This window comes from Oikopleura dioica, chromosome 2 (assembly GCF_907165135.1).
Source record: "Oikopleura dioica chromosome 2, OKI2018_I68_1.0, whole genome shotgun sequence".
NCBI classification, from domain to species: domain Eukaryota; kingdom Metazoa; phylum Chordata; class Appendicularia; order Copelata; family Oikopleuridae; genus Oikopleura; species Oikopleura dioica.
The window spans coordinates 10,946,734-10,960,787 of record NC_137292.1 but is presented as its reverse complement, the minus strand read 5'-3'; the positions used below and the strand labels follow the sequence as shown (position 1 = coordinate 10,960,787).

Here is a 14,054-nt window from a genome sequence, read left to right as displayed (position 1 = left end):
TAGTTCATTTTTTTGAGATCGATTTATTCCGATTTGAACGGAAACATGTTTTCTATTTTTTCGACAAGAAAGGAGTACAACAAACGGACCAAGGATTGTGTTTATTTTTGATTGGATTCAACTATTGAGATGAAAATAGTTTTCTAAGATAAGGTACGACTAAACGCTGATTTCGGAGGTGAAATCAAGGAGGAAAGTTGAAAGAAAAAGAAATTGAGAAATCGACATCATTATAATTTAATCACATGATAGGCGGCAGTGTAGGTCGATTTGTCGTATCTATCGTATGTATAACTTTTAAGAATTCAGAATTTTGAAGGAGGAAACAAATATAATCTAGTGTTTATAAATCAGATTTTTGAAAAACATCATCCAGCCAGGAATAAGAGAAAAAGGTCAGGGAAAATTTCTGATGAGTAACAGTCAGGGCCAACATTGAAAATTGCACTAACAGGGTCTCGAGAATTTTTAACGCGAGCCTGATCGCTTTCGAGAGAAGGATCGTCTTCGGGACACTGATTTCCTGCTGCGTGAGACGGACCGCTTGCGTGAGCGGGATCGCCGTGAAGGTCGATCTCTTGAGTTGCTACGCCGTCTTTCAGCTCTTGATTTGTCGTCGCTAGAAATAAGTAAGACAAGCGATTAAGACAAAGATTTACCTTAGTTTCCTTCGCTCTTCGCGGGCTTTTCTTCGTTCCTCTCTGGCCTTGTCTCGAGCAATGACTTCGTCTTCAGTCAAAGGAAGCCAGTACAAACTCGGAGTCGCCTTGGTCTTTTTGAAAAGCTCATCCAACGAAATACCCCTAGAACGTTTTTATATTTCTTTCTGCAGTCGTATCACTAACCCTTCGCCTTCTGACTCTTCCGACTGCACCGGACTCTCTGTTTTCGCTCTAGGAGCTCTTACTGGGCTACGGCGATCCCGACCAGTCTTTCGATCTCGCTCAAATTCATGTTCGCTGAAAATTTTTAAACTCAATTTTGCAGAAAGAAACCTACCTTCGCATGCCTCCAAATCGACGAACAGGGGATCTTTGACGCCCATTTGTATTCTGACTACTCACAGTTCCGTTCTCTTTAGCTGCTTTTAATTTTTCCTGAAATAAAAAGTGCTAAATTGATGCGTTTTTGATTTTTTACCTCGGTTGAGTAGACAACTCTTAATTCTTTTGGATTAGATGATGGCCAGTTCTTTCCATGAATCAATTTTCGGCAGTTTACAGCAGATTCCAAGGTGTTATACTGTAGAAGTGCTGTTGATATAGAAATTCAGTGTTATCTTACCTTTACAAGGCAGTTTGACTTGATCCTATCAATCCAAAATGATTCTTCATCAAATTCACCCGCTTCTTTCAAATACTCGAGCAACTGTTTATTAGTGAATGGTCGCACCAAGTTGGTGATATGGACAACTATTCCAAGTTTTCAATTGAATATGTCTTTAATTTTCCGCTCTATAGTTCACCGCATTGATCATTGATAAAAATTCTAAAGCATCAACGGAGCATTCGAAAACATGCCTTGCGATTCTTCGCCTGGTGGTGGAGAGGGAGCTCTTATTTTCTCTCTACGAGAGCCAGTTCGATTTAACGACTCCCTCTTCCTTGGAGGTGATGGACTTCTCTGCTTTTTCTTTAAAAACGAGTTAAACGAAAATATGAAATAACTGCACTAACCACTTCAGCAGATGCTTCTCGTTTTCGGCTTGCATCTACTTTCGGGATATCGACGGTCTTTGATTCAAAATTTAAATAATTCATGAGCTCTAAAATACTACCTTGTTGAGATCATCGTCTTCTTCAACGTTAGCATCGAGCTGGAGAGCATCAGCATTTTGCTCCTCTTCTTCCTCGTCTTCGAAATCAGGCAAGTCGCCATTTTCTTCTTTCTTTTCGGCCTCATCGGTTTTTCCTTCCTCAGCATCCTCCGTTGACATTTTTTCCTCCTCCCCAACAGGTGCATCTACCTTTTCAATCTTTAAAGAATATTCAAATCTAAAATTTTAGTTATCTACTAACCGGCTCTTCTTCCGGAAGATCTTCCTTTTCCACCATCTCAAAGGGCTCGTCTGCCTTTTCTGGATCTGCTTCTTCCACTTTCTCGGGCTCTGGAACTGCCTCCTTCTCTTCTTCTTGTGTGGGCTCAGGCTCAGGCTCTGGCTCTGGCAAGGACTCTGGCTCGGGGTCTTTTGAAACGTCTGGAGTAGGCTCTGTTTCCTTAGGTTCATTTTGATCATCTGCTAGTGTGTCTGGTTCGGCAGCAGAGGAAATGACTTGACCCGACTTACCATTCTGGTCACTCGGTACGGCTTCCGAGGCGCTAAATTCAAATGTAAGACACTTCTTCCCGAATAAGCAAAGAATTTTTGCTCATCTTTTTCAAAATCCTTCAAAAGTTCACCTCTCAGGCTCTTTGGCAACAGCCTCAACGGCCTTCGCTTCTTCTGGCTCAGGTTCTTCTTGAATATTTGCCAAGAGAGCCGCCTCTTCAGCCTCTGCTTCCGCCTTTTTCTGCGCATTGCTTTTTCGCCCACGTTTTTTCGGTGCCGCCTTCACTGGAGTTGTTCCCGCTGACTTTGGTTTCCTCCCTCTCTTCGGCTTCGTCTCCACAGGTGCCTCCGCTCCATCACCAGCTTCCGATGCTTCTAAGACCGCTAGAATATGAGTTTCAGGGATAGAGTCGTCACACCATAGGTGAGAAAAGAGAAATAGATCGCTATTTATCTTAGAGGTGAGAAGCGCTTTACCTTGCAAAGCCTCGGGATCAATATCGTCTTCCTCATAAAGAACCTTGGTAGTGGATCTGCTAGAACGACGGCTTGATCTACGAGCAGGAGCAGTAGCGACTTCGTCCTCGCTCTCGCTCATTGCCGACTTTTTACGTGTTCTCACCATCTTTCTTAACTATTGCTAGTGTTTATTTGATGATTTCAAGTCGTCTCTTTTAGAATGGATCGATTTTTTAACTGAATTTAGGACCTCAGGCGCCTTGGTCGGTTTGAAATAAGAATCGAGAACTCAACAATTGAGCGCTTATTTGTCGAATTTATTGGTCAATTTGTCTAAGAGCGAATCTCACTGATTGCAAGGTTTGAACTTTACTAATTTGAACTAATTTTGAACAGAGTTGGATGCATGTTTCGGTTGCGGAGTTGATCTGTGTTGGCAGGTTTACTTGAATCCGAGAAGCTCGACGTCGAAGACGAGGGTTGAGTTGGCGGGAATGAGGCCTGGGAAGCCTCGGTTGCCGTAGGCATAGTCTGGAGAGCAAGTGAGCTTGGCACGCTGGCCAATGCTCATCTGGGCGACTCCTTCGTCCCATCCCTACAAAAACGAATTAGGTACGAGGCAAAGAGGTGTCATTTTACCTTGATGACCTGACCTTGGCCGAGAACGAATTCGAAGGGCTTTCCTCGGTCTCGGGAAGAGTCAAATTTCTTGCCGTCAGTCAAGGTTCCAGTGTAGTGGACCTAAAAAGAATAAGGCTCGAAGAGATATAACTTATATGATATAAGTTATATCATATATGTTGTATGATAATAAGTTATATCATATACATATGTTGTCTGAGTACCTGGACTCTGGATCCTGCTGGTGGGCACTGGCCGTTGCCTTCTTTCATGGTTTCAATATCAACACCCATGGTTGTTAGATGATCTAAATATTTATAACGTTTAAGCTTGTTTAATCGAATGTTTGCATCGTATTGCACATTGTTTTTTCAGTCGTCTTTGTACAGAATTAAAAATATTGTGCCTGAACTTTTTCCTAATGAAAGAAAATGAGAATATGTAGCTAAGGGGCGGAAGGTCGAAAAAGCACTTGAATGTTGAATTGAATTATTAGACTAAGATAGGTCTATGTTGAATTACTCCTCATCGCCCCAGTCAAAGCCGCCGGGACCCTCGCCTTGCTCGTTTAGGCGTGGTTCCTCGGTCAGTGGAGCCGGGTCAAAGAGAGTTTTCAGGAACTGAGGAGTGTGCAGGATCTTGAAGCCTCCTTCGACATTCGGGAAGACGTCTTCCAAGTAATAATACAAATGGCCGCAGATGATCCCCAGTACGTCGACGAGGATGGGCGAACCAAGCGCAAGGGAGAAGCCAGTTAGGACGTACGGCAGGTAAGGTGCCTAAGGTTGAATGTTAGTATTGATGACTTTTTGGGAATCGATCTTACCTGGAAGTTAATGACGCCAAAGAAGGTCATTCGAATGTAGGGATTTCTCCTGGCCCATAAATAGGCAAACATGAGATTTAATGCATTGCCCAAGAAAATGATGTTTACGAAGAAAGCGGTGATAGTCAAAATGCCCATCCCAAATAAGAAAAAGAAGACGAAGTCTGCTGTTCTTCCTCTGAAGTAAAAAAAAAAACATTAGTAAATGAGCATCTGGAGAATATTTTTACCGAAAGCTTCCTTCTTCCAAGTTTCTGGAATAACGATAAAGAAACAAGAAGTGGAAAAGAAAGTTGAGTCCCATTGGGCCAAAGTATAGAAAGTTGGTGGCGAGTCGCCAGATCTCCCTTTGCTCCCAAATCAATTTATTATTGAAGTAGAGGTGGTAGGGCGAGAGGAACCCCAGTTGGACAGCTCCATTTACGCCTAGGCAAGCGACAACATATGCCCGCGTCACGGGCGGAATATCCATTAAAATATCCATTCTAGGGATTCATCGATGATTTCAGATACTTTTAACAGGCAGTCATAATTTTCCTATAGTGGGACCGTGAACAAAGAAAGAGTAAAATACTGTGATCATGAAAACTTTGAAAGTCGTCCGTAATTTATAAATCTAATCAGCGTTTGTAATTGTTGCCTTAGAATGGGCAAGATCCCAGTAGTGTTCACATTTGTGATCTCTGAAGAATTCGCGGGCCAGGGCGTCAGTGGCGCACAGTTTGAAAATCATCGGTCCAAAGCTTGCCTCAGCGGACTCACCTTCCCAAACTAGCTCGCAAAAGTTTCCCTAGAACAAAGCTTCACTCATTTGCTCAGAAAAGTGAGGTCTCTTATGACTCTCGTAAATATTTAAAAACGAATAAAATCAAAGAAGGAATAAATTACATTCTTTCTGAAAGGCCCGCTAAGGACACGTGTAATTTACGTCATACTATGACGCAGAAATTGAATCTAGAAGGGAAAACTTCGAAAATCAAAATTTCCCGGCTCTTTTATACGTTGCTGACATTTAAGAGAGTCTGGCAAACATGTCGTGAAGTAAAGTGATCAAATCATCAGAACTTACGTCATCGTATTCGAGAGTATCCTCTTTCCAATTGATTCTATTCATCATCAATCGTTTGAACTTGCGCTGAGATTTAGGACCGCCTTCAACAACCACCATTGAACAGTCTCTGTTGAGTACAGTAGCTCCTGTCATGTACAGTTGCTTAGAATTCATCTCGATTTTGAACTTTTTCTTGGCATCTTTTAATGATCTGTCAGTAAGTTTTAAAAATGTTTCTTTTAACAATACACATGTCTCTAAGATTATGTTTTTAAAGCTCTCCTTATTCTATAAATAGCGATTCTAACGCTGATCGAAGTGTCTTCTTGCAGTTTTTTAATTTTCTTTTCGCGCTTCTGCTCGTCCGTTAGTTTCCTCGAGAGATTATCTTGCTCATGCTTTCTCTGCCGTTTGGCCATTTGCTCTCTGACGTGCTTTTCCACTTTTGTCGGATCAGCAACGGCAGCCGAGTCCAAAACGCGCATCATATTCGCAAGCTTGACCTAAATAAGAGATAATTTCTATCCTTTCTTCCTTGATTTCAAAACCTTGGGCTCAGGAGCGGGCAAAAGTCCAAGGCGGATCTTTTCTTGCTCCTCTTTCTGAACTTCTTTTCTGTTCAAACGTCGCATCTTCTTTCGCTCCTTCTTGGTCAGATACAAGCCAATGGCTTCTGGCGCTGGTGCCTCGCCGTTTGGAGCTTGTTGTTCTGGATGTTCAATGAGCTTCGTGACTTTGAAGTCTTCGGCCATGATCAATGAGTCCCACCTAAAAAGATTAATGGTTAACTCTTCCTTGATTTCATAACGCTTACCATTCGACTTCTGGGACGTGCATCTCCCATTCTTGCCTCGATCTTGGCGCAAGTAAGGCCGTTGCTTGTTGAATTCCAGTCTCGCGTGTTCGAGCATTGATTTTCTCCTGCAATTCCTTGATTTTATTTTGCTTCCGCATCAGATTAGCCTCGTTGACGAATTTTCCAGCTTGATGGAAGTTGAAGGCTCGCTTTTTCGCGTCATTGACTTTGACATAAGCCTTGAATGACGTTAATAAATGTTGCTGATGGAAAATATTACCGGTTGTCCTTAAATTGTGAGACTTCTTCAACCTCTTCCGGCTTAGCCCATTCTTTTCGCGTTTCTTCTTTAGCTTTCGCTGTAACGTAGTTTTCCTTCTTTACCAAGTCCCGATTCATGACGTTCATGTTTGCAAGCAACGAGGGCCGGGCTTTGGGCACGATTGTTTCGCCTGAGGCTACATCTACGCGCTGTCCAGATTTGTCCAGAAGCAATGGAGTAGGACCTTTCAGTGGCATCGAAGGATTGACTCGTGCCATGGCCGCCTCGACTCGAGCATTGATTTCGGCCGCTTTCTGCGCCCGATCCATACCCTCCGCCGATATCGTCTGTACAGCAGCGACTTTCGAGATTTCCTTGCTCGACAACGACTTCAAGAATCGCTTTCGGTTTTCAATCTGCTTCTTTGCTTCTTCGAGAACATTTTGAGCCTGACCTTCTTGGGGAGTTTGCTTTAGCAAGGCGGGATTCTCGTCAATGATATCGTCAAAGTCCTGGAAGCGTTTTTTCTTTCGTGCGGGTCCGCCTTCGTCGCCGATCTTGCGTTTTTCATAATCACTGAAAATACCTTCTTACGATCCTTAATAAATGGGGAGTACTCACGCTGGATCATAGTTTTCAACGTTGTTGAATAAACTCGTTACAAACTTAGGCGTCAGTCCTCCAAGGAAGGGAGTTAAGTATCGGGAAGCCTTTTCTTTTGTGTTGTTCTGGAGAATACATTGAATCGCAGCATTGATGATATTACCGTCAGTATGTCCGACAATATCTGTACAATTATTTAGGTAAAGTACAACTCTAATACTCAAGACTACTGCTCAAATTTTACCTCTACATGTTTTCTGGGCGATCGGCCGCAAGGTATCAGTTGAAAAACCCATTCTTATACCAAAAATATAAATAACTTCTTTTTTATTATATTTTTCAGTTTGTAACTCTGTGGAAACAGTTTAACGAAAGGAGAATTAAAGACATCAATACTGGTTAAAATATGAAATTTTTATACATTGATCCGTGAACGTGGAGCGTTTTTTCAGTGGGTTGAATAAAGTGTGATCAGAAACATCGATGGTATCACTTGAACTTCAAATTTACTTTCTCTTGTTTGTTCCGAGGATGAAGAGCAGTCGCTGGAACATGTTCACCATTGCGATGTACATTCCCATGGAGGCCGAGATAGGATCATAAGCTTTAGGGTGATGGAGAGGATGTCGTTCTGCCTTGTTGAGCATGGTTTGGGTGTGGAAGAACATGAGTCCGCCGGAGAGGATCATTCCGCCCCAGAGAACGAATGAGAAGAGCGCTCCACCAGCTGGAGAAGTTGGACTAAAAATGGAGAAGCCATAGCAGCAACCAGAACGAGTCCCATGCCCATGGCGAGTGGGGTCATCATATTGAATTGATCTTTGGAGGGAGCCACCCAGCCGAGAGCGGAAATGCCACCAGCAAGGCCGCCAGTGTACAGGGCTGCTTGAGCGACGACATCGCCAAACATGGCAACAAGAGGAGCCATCATGCATCCGATGAAAGTTGCGTGGAGGGCCCAGAAGGCCTTCTTCTGCGCGTTGAATTCGCCAGGAACATAGGGCGACGCGTGAACGCCCATTTGAAGCCCGATCATGCAGGCGAGGGTTGCCACAAAAGCCATGATCCCTCCACGGCTAGCGAGACCCATGATCATAGGCGAACGGAGCGCTCCATACGCAGCAGCACCAGTGACGAAGAGACTCTGGAAGAGATAGTTGTAGGTGGAGGAAATTCTGTCCTTGATATACTGGGGCCAGTAGGAAGCACGGTCGACGGCTCTGTTTTCATTGGAAAGGTTAAGCCCGTAAAAGACAAGCCCGCCAAGGCCACATGCAGATGCTCCCGCGGCTATCTTGGCACCGACAGAGTAGCCGGGAATAGCACGCCCAGGGACCGAGTTTACAGTTTCATTGAGCACATTTTGCTGGTTTCGAGGGCTTCGAATACGCTTGAATAGGTTTCGCGAAGTCTGGAAGGACCTGACAGACTGACAAGAAATACGCGATATCATCCGTTCTGATAAGCGAGAATAAATAATAAGACAACAATAATTTTTAAAATAGCAGTTTTTATACAGCAATTTTAAAGTATTTTGGACAAAAAACAAGTGTATTGAACTAATAAAGGTACATGTTCAGGAAGTTTTCAATATTCTAAGAAAAGATGGAATTGAATTGGTATAGTAGTAAATAAAAATCTAACGCGTAGTAGACAGACAGGTCATCGGTGAAAGTGAAGTAGACGGTGTAAGTTTTGTAGTGGAAAACTCTAAGGCACTGTGATTACAGTACAATTTACTGTAATCACTGGGCTGGGCCAGCCTTGAGCGTCGCTAAACCGGCTCGCATGATCTCATCGATGAGGAGGAAGTGCTCGGAGATGACGGTCGCGGAGTCGAGAATCTGCTTTTGACGCAATAGTTGTCCCAAATGCCCTCATCACCAGGGATGATTGCTTCGCCTGTTTGAAGATCAACGCCCATCGCCTCTTTATTCATTCGTGTTTCTGACTGAAGCAGCATTAGAAATGACTATCAATGAATATGCATACCTGGAGAGTAACGACAACATCCATTGGATCGTGACCAGAGTTGTTCGCCAAAGTCTTGGGAACAACCAAAAGCGCCTCGGCAAAGGCCCGGACACCAAGAGCCTGTCGACCTTTGACGGTGTTGGAGTACTCGATCAAATGCTGGTGACAAGCGATTTCGAAGGCACCGGCTCCAGGAACGACTAAAGATGGTTTAACGGCTGATTATCTATATCAAAAATTCTGATTCGAAATGTACCTTGCTTGTCATCAATGCAGTTTTTGACCGCTCGAAGACCATCTCGAATGGCATCTTTGATCTGTGCAATGGTGTGTCGGTTGGGACCTCGGATCAGAAGAGTGACAGACCTTGAATAGAAGTTCAGTTTCATAAAGAAACTTCTGGACTTACTGTGGGTTGACACAATCCTCGACAAAAGTAAATTTGTTCTCGCCCAAGACAGCTTCGTAAACGAGTCCAGCTTTTCCAAGGCAGTCAGGAGTGAGGTCATCGACCGAATTCTGAGCATGTCCACCACAAGCGAGTGCCAATCGCTCCATGTTACGTCGCTTGGCTCGTCGTAGAGCAACAATGTTTTCTGAAAGTAAAAGTCAAGTTTTGAAAGCATTGAAGACCTAACCTTTGGCAAGCGCATCAAGAGAGATGGGGTCGATACCCTTCTGGTTGATCAAGATGAAGGAGGCTTCACCCTCGCCTTCGTCTTTGCAGACCTGTTTCTTGAAATCGATTATTTTCTGCACTTTTTGATCGGTGAAAGCACGCTCGGCCTTGACGAGCTTTTCTCGCTCCTCAGCGGTTTTGTAGAAGAAGCCAGAGTTGACCTCGGTTTTTTCGTACTCGAGGGAGACATTGGCGGCAAGAATAAAGCACTTTTCACTTCGCTTTGGCATGTCGGGATGTCGAGCTCCGTGATCGAGAACGAGACCTATTTAGAATAATCAATGCTAGTAGGTAGCATTCGCAAACCTTTGATGAGTTGAGTGTCCATGGCAGATCTGTGCTGCATTTCCATGATTTCGACCATGTGAAGGTTGATCTCCTCACCCTCTTTCTGGATAGCTAGGATAGCATCGACAACAGCTTCTGTCAGCTTCTCAGAGAGCTCTGCATCAAGTTTTGTTCGAAGGCTCGTTCTTGCGACCTAGAAAAAGAAGTAGCATCATTGTTTTTTTGGGTGAACTGTACCTGAAGGAGGAGGTCTCGATTGATTTCCTTCTTTTCAGCGATAATTTCAAGCGCCTTTTTAGCCTCAACAGATGCGAGTCTGAAGCCATCGTTGATGAGTCTCGGATGAACTCCATCAGCGATATGTCCATCAGCTTGCTTCAGAAGCTCGCCAATGAAGCAAATAAGCTGAGAAGTTCCGTCGCCTATAATTAAAGGTCACTTATAACGTTCAGAGTGCCATGTCCCATGGCGTCATCAACATCCTCACAGTCGAAACCCGAAGATGCCAATAACGTAATTCTGCTAAGATTTGCGCAAATTTACAATGTCAAATTGTCAATGTGTAATAAAAAAAAAACAGTCTAGTTATAACCTACCGACAGTGTCATCAAGAGCAGTAGCGCACTTGGCGATGAGCATAGCAGGAGGTGACTGGATTTGCATCTCATTCAAAAGCACATTGCCGTCCTTTGTCAATTTGATGTCGCCAGCGCCGGAAACGAGCATTTTCATCGTTCCCTTGGGGCCGAGGTTGGTCTTCATGACATCGCGCAGACCACGAGCGGCGGAAATATTGATGGCAAGGGCCTGGTGATTTCGAGCAAGCTCGGCTTTTGGGTTCAAGTTCTTTATAGCGGCCATTCTGAACTAATCTCTTGGCTGAAAAGAGTGAATCTGAGCTTTTTGACAGTAGCATGATTGTAGGAGACAAATAATTCTAGAAAATATAGCTTGAATTCTTTTTGGACGGGGAGTTTCAATAATACGTAGAAATCAAATGGCAGTATGATTAGAATTTTAAATTTTAGGCTTGATCGATGTGAAACCGCTTTCATCAGAGAAATACTTGTTTGACTCTTCTCGTTTTTCACAGGCGTTGGGATTGATGATCTCGAGTCCCTTGAGTGGGGTAAACGCAACTGATGATGCCATACCATTTGCGTTGTCTCTGAATCAGAGGTTAATCTCAGATAATTTGTACCGTAAGGAGAAACAGTGATGCTTACCTTCCAACAGTTGTCCTCCCTCCAGATGGAAAAACTGAAGCTAAGCCGCTTGAGTTCATCGCAGCGTTGTTTCTCGCGAGTTTTTGCTGGAGTGCTTTAGAAATCCGGACCTAAAGAAAAGGGGTAAGGATGTGCAGTCGAGTAGACACTCACCTGTGTTTTCTTGTCAACGGCTGCGGTTCTAACTTTTCCGCTAGCACCACCCTTCGCGTTGAGCGCGCCGAGACCTTCGCCGATGTTCATTTGATTAACGTCATCTTCGATCTCGCCGAAATTGACTCGATTTGCCAATTTACGCATGTCTGTAATGCCCATTCGCTCTTTCATCTTCCGGGCTCTGCGACCTCCTCGCTTTTTGCGTGGAGCTTCAAGTGGAACTGGCAAAGCCTAAGGTATAATCAATAAAATACTGGCCGGATACACAATATCTTCACCTTTGTCTGCTTGACTGGTGGAGGCTCTTGCCATTTGTCGAACTTTTCATAAATTTGCTCTAGCAGATTCTTTCCGACTGAGCCGTCTTCGGCTTCGTGAAAACAATCCACCCGTGCCGCAAGAGTGAGTTTGGACGCGACCTAAATTTTTTGTTACGTTCGATTGTTTCACAAATTTTTGCATGACTCACCAATTTGGCAGCTTTCTTTCTAAACTCAGGCGGCAGATCTTGGACAAGTTTAGCATAAAAGACGAATCCAGTGTTCGGCAACATGTTGAGTTTCGAGAAGCCCTGCAATGATTTCTTTTCTTTCCCCAGCAGCATGATATTACAAGCCGGCATTTTCGTCAAGGCCGTCATTCCACCAGCTTGAGCAGTCACCTTCGCTGCGATTCCAGGGCCCACGATGCGGCAGACGTTCGGGGCAATGAATTCCATTCTGGACTCGACAAATTCAAGGATGAGTTCTCTCGCTTCACAAAGTTGCGTGCCTACTTCGCAGCCTCGACGAAGGGGTCCGAGTTTTTCTTCTTCTATTTTGACTCCTGAAGTTGTGGACGCTGTGACAGTTACAATAAGAATTGTCTGAGAGGAGAGGACGTCTCCGAGCTTTTTGATCCCGGCTTCGATGTCGTTTCCAAGAATTGCCACGGTTTTAAGGTAAACAGAAGGCTCGGGGATGGTTTCTGGCAACTCTGGAAATCTAGCGGCATTGTTATCGAAGGAATTTGCTCGAGCTTAGACTTACCTCGCAGCGTACATGTCCTGTACGAATTTATGAACAACTGCAATCTCATCATCAATCTTAGAACAGAGCTCATTGGCTTTGACAACCAAAAGATACTCCGGATTCTGTTCAATAAGACCGAACCACGGCTTTGGATTTTCACCGACTCTTTCCTTGATTTGAGCCATGTAATCATGGAATTCTGATGATTGTAGGAGGTTAGTTACCGAGTCAATGTCGTCGATGCTCTGGACATTTTCCATTTTTACGTCTGGTTCCGTCTAGATTTACCGTTAGTTATACGGCATCCATGCTGCCGCATTCACCTTAACAGCACCGGGCTCGCTTTTAACTCCAGAACTCTGGGCGTTTTCCAACTCCATCTCATCGATGACATCTTCTTCATCGTCCTCCAAATCAGCGAGAAATTCATCGGCCAACGTTGCCATTTTCGTCTCGACCTACAGGCGACGCTTTGTCTGAATAACAACGAACGTCAATTTTATAAGAAAGATTGTACAACCTTGTTGTGTGAGTGTATTTAGATGAAGGTGCCAGTGATGGCGATTAATTTATTCATTTGTACATCCATATTACAGACTTGTCCTTGTGCTTCGATTCGTTTTATTTCTAAAAGACTTATTAAATTGATTTTGAGGGGTTACTTCACCTTTGGGATCTTTGAACCAAGATGGAACAGGCGCTAAAATTCGCGTGCCAGCGGGTGATCCATCGTCGTTCAATAAAACAACATTATTCTTATCAAAATATGGTCTGAAAGTTTTGTGATGCTTCGACATTCCAATTATCAGCCCTCGTTTGAATTCTGCCCCAACTGATACCAAGACTAAATCCCCAACTGTTCCGTTATTGTATCGTCTTTCTATTGAAAATGACATGAGTGATGAGGGTTGATGACGGCAGCTTACGTTTACGGTAGCTGCTTACAAAACGAGGCTCCGTTTCTTGCTGATTCGCGCTGTATTTTGAGTTGTCGACGATGTTCAATCCAGAAGTTCGGACGACAGACTAGAATAAATATAAATTTCAGGTAGACCAAATCTATATTTACATTTTTACGGAACTGCTTTTTGAATTTCTGCGATCTTATAGTCGTTTGAGCACCGGGAAAAGGCAACGCAACACCTTCATCGATCCACTCGGGGATTTGATTCAGCGGACGACCAAAGTTGTCGAGTTTATAATAGCTAGCCGTCTGTGACGATGAGAATTGCCTCGTGGCAGAGCATCGTATGGCGGCCGCACCGACGGAACGTATCATTCTGAGACGAGAACTGTTAGATTCCCGTCGACTGGTCTTAGCAGCGCTCAGGCCGTCTCCCGTGACCCCGGAGACAAAAATTCAAGATGTTTGCGTGGAGGGATCTGTCTAGCAGTTTGGCTTGAGCACTGTTAAAACCCTACAGAAAATAATCCACAAACGAGCAGTCCGGTATGAACAGATGTACAGCGGCGCCTTAAAGTAAATAATGTCTGACAGAATATTTAGATTTCCTACCAACTGAAGGTCGTTCCGGACTCTTGCTCAGACCAGTTCAACAGCTGCCATACGAGTTGACTCAACACTACGGTACTGAATCTGTTAGATCTAAAATAAGTTATGAAGAAAAGCGACGCGTTAAGGTGACGTAACGTAAATTGAGCTAAAGGAGTCAAATGTGGGACATTCAAAGGGGAGTTTATACCATCATAAGACCTGACTTCATTGACTCAGGTTATCAATAAGTTATTAAACTAGTTTAATAGCTAAAAGATGGAAAAATGAGATATCCTTTTAGGAGCCTCAAAACGAACATTATTATTTAAAAAACGCGTG

At 43.8% G+C, this 14,054-nt stretch overlaps 8 protein-coding genes across 10 annotated transcripts; all 8 read right to left on the bottom strand.

The window, feature by feature from the left end:
* Positions 1-39: 39 nt before the first annotated feature.
* On the bottom strand, positions 40-2,928 carry LOC145700424 (uncharacterized). Of its 3 annotated transcripts, none has more exons than XM_081777689.1 (12): positions 2,747-2,928; positions 2,401-2,653; positions 2,019-2,319; positions 1,778-1,975; positions 1,677-1,733; positions 1,521-1,632; positions 1,285-1,412; positions 1,141-1,242; positions 1,000-1,097; positions 846-959; positions 660-803; positions 40-619 (listed from the first exon to the last, which is right to left on the bottom strand). In XM_081777689.1, exons 1-12 carry the CDS (start codon positions 2,892-2,894, stop codon positions 469-471), a joined length of 1,806 nt encoding a protein of 601 aa, XP_081633815.1. In that variant the 5' UTR covers positions 2,895-2,928; the 3' UTR covers positions 40-468. The 3 variants fall into 3 exon arrangements, with proteins under 3 accessions (XP_081633815.1, XP_081633816.1, XP_081633818.1); XM_081777690.1 differs by having other exon boundaries at positions 2,401-2,644; XM_081777692.1 differs by lacking the exon at positions 2,747-2,928 and having other exon boundaries at positions 2,019-2,216; positions 2,288-2,319; positions 2,401-2,649.
* A 96-nt stretch (positions 2,929-3,024) lies between these two features.
* Positions 3,025-3,693, bottom strand: LOC145700439 (peptidyl-prolyl cis-trans isomerase Fkbp12-like). Its single transcript, XM_081777707.1, has 3 exons — positions 3,574-3,693; positions 3,368-3,469; positions 3,025-3,323 (listed from the first exon to the last, which is right to left on the bottom strand). Exons 1-3 carry the CDS (start codon positions 3,640-3,642, stop codon positions 3,171-3,173), a joined length of 324 nt encoding a protein of 107 aa, XP_081633833.1. The 5' UTR covers positions 3,643-3,693; the 3' UTR covers positions 3,025-3,170.
* Positions 3,680-4,680, bottom strand: LOC145700434 (derlin-2-like). The gene is made up of 3 exons (XM_081777701.1): positions 4,406-4,680; positions 4,176-4,353; positions 3,680-4,128 (listed from the first exon to the last, which is right to left on the bottom strand). Exons 1-3 carry the CDS (start codon positions 4,657-4,659, stop codon positions 3,868-3,870), a joined length of 693 nt encoding a protein of 230 aa, XP_081633827.1. The 5' UTR covers positions 4,660-4,680; the 3' UTR covers positions 3,680-3,867.
* A 28-nt stretch (positions 4,681-4,708) lies between these two features.
* On the bottom strand, positions 4,709-7,207 carry LOC145698235 (U4/U6 small nuclear ribonucleoprotein Prp3-like). Its single transcript, XM_081775437.1, has 8 exons — positions 7,132-7,207; positions 6,906-7,071; positions 6,305-6,860; positions 6,041-6,261; positions 5,775-5,994; positions 5,511-5,729; positions 5,245-5,439; positions 4,709-4,965 (listed from the first exon to the last, which is right to left on the bottom strand). Exons 1-8 carry the CDS (start codon positions 7,181-7,183, stop codon positions 4,792-4,794), a joined length of 1,803 nt encoding a protein of 600 aa, XP_081631563.1. The 5' UTR covers positions 7,184-7,207; the 3' UTR covers positions 4,709-4,791.
* A 73-nt stretch (positions 7,208-7,280) lies between these two features.
* LOC145700429 (growth hormone-inducible transmembrane protein-like) lies at positions 7,281-8,359 on the bottom strand. The gene is given in 2 exon segments (XM_081777697.1): positions 7,281-7,632; positions 7,635-8,359. Coding segments are annotated over 2 exon segments (945 nt in total). The 5' UTR covers positions 8,341-8,359; the 3' UTR covers positions 7,281-7,393.
* A 21-nt stretch (positions 8,360-8,380) lies between these two features.
* Positions 8,381-10,735, bottom strand: LOC145700425 (T-complex protein 1 subunit zeta-like). Its single transcript, XM_081777693.1, is given in 9 exon segments — positions 8,381-8,739; positions 8,742-8,838; positions 8,880-9,061; positions 9,118-9,227; positions 9,271-9,457; positions 9,500-9,805; positions 9,847-10,021; positions 10,066-10,250; positions 10,425-10,735. Coding segments are annotated over 9 exon segments (1,614 nt in total). The 5' UTR covers positions 10,690-10,735; the 3' UTR covers positions 8,381-8,632.
* LOC145700426 (U4/U6 small nuclear ribonucleoprotein Prp31-like) lies at positions 10,722-12,849 on the bottom strand. Its single transcript, XM_081777694.1, has 8 exons — positions 12,741-12,849; positions 12,544-12,696; positions 12,239-12,498; positions 11,680-12,193; positions 11,489-11,629; positions 11,208-11,441; positions 11,055-11,164; positions 10,722-10,996 (listed from the first exon to the last, which is right to left on the bottom strand). The coding sequence occupies exons 2-8, from the start codon at positions 12,664-12,666 to the stop codon at positions 10,846-10,848; spliced, it is 1,533 nt and encodes a 510-aa protein (XP_081633820.1). The 5' UTR covers positions 12,667-12,696; positions 12,741-12,849; the 3' UTR covers positions 10,722-10,845.
* On the bottom strand, positions 12,759-13,499 carry LOC145698234 (large ribosomal subunit protein uL14m-like). The gene is made up of 4 exons (XM_081775436.1): positions 13,290-13,499; positions 13,147-13,246; positions 12,888-13,100; positions 12,759-12,847 (listed from the first exon to the last, which is right to left on the bottom strand). Exons 1-4 carry the CDS (start codon positions 13,497-13,499, stop codon positions 12,759-12,761), a joined length of 612 nt encoding a protein of 203 aa, XP_081631562.1.
* Positions 13,500-14,054: the final 555 nt, after the last annotated feature.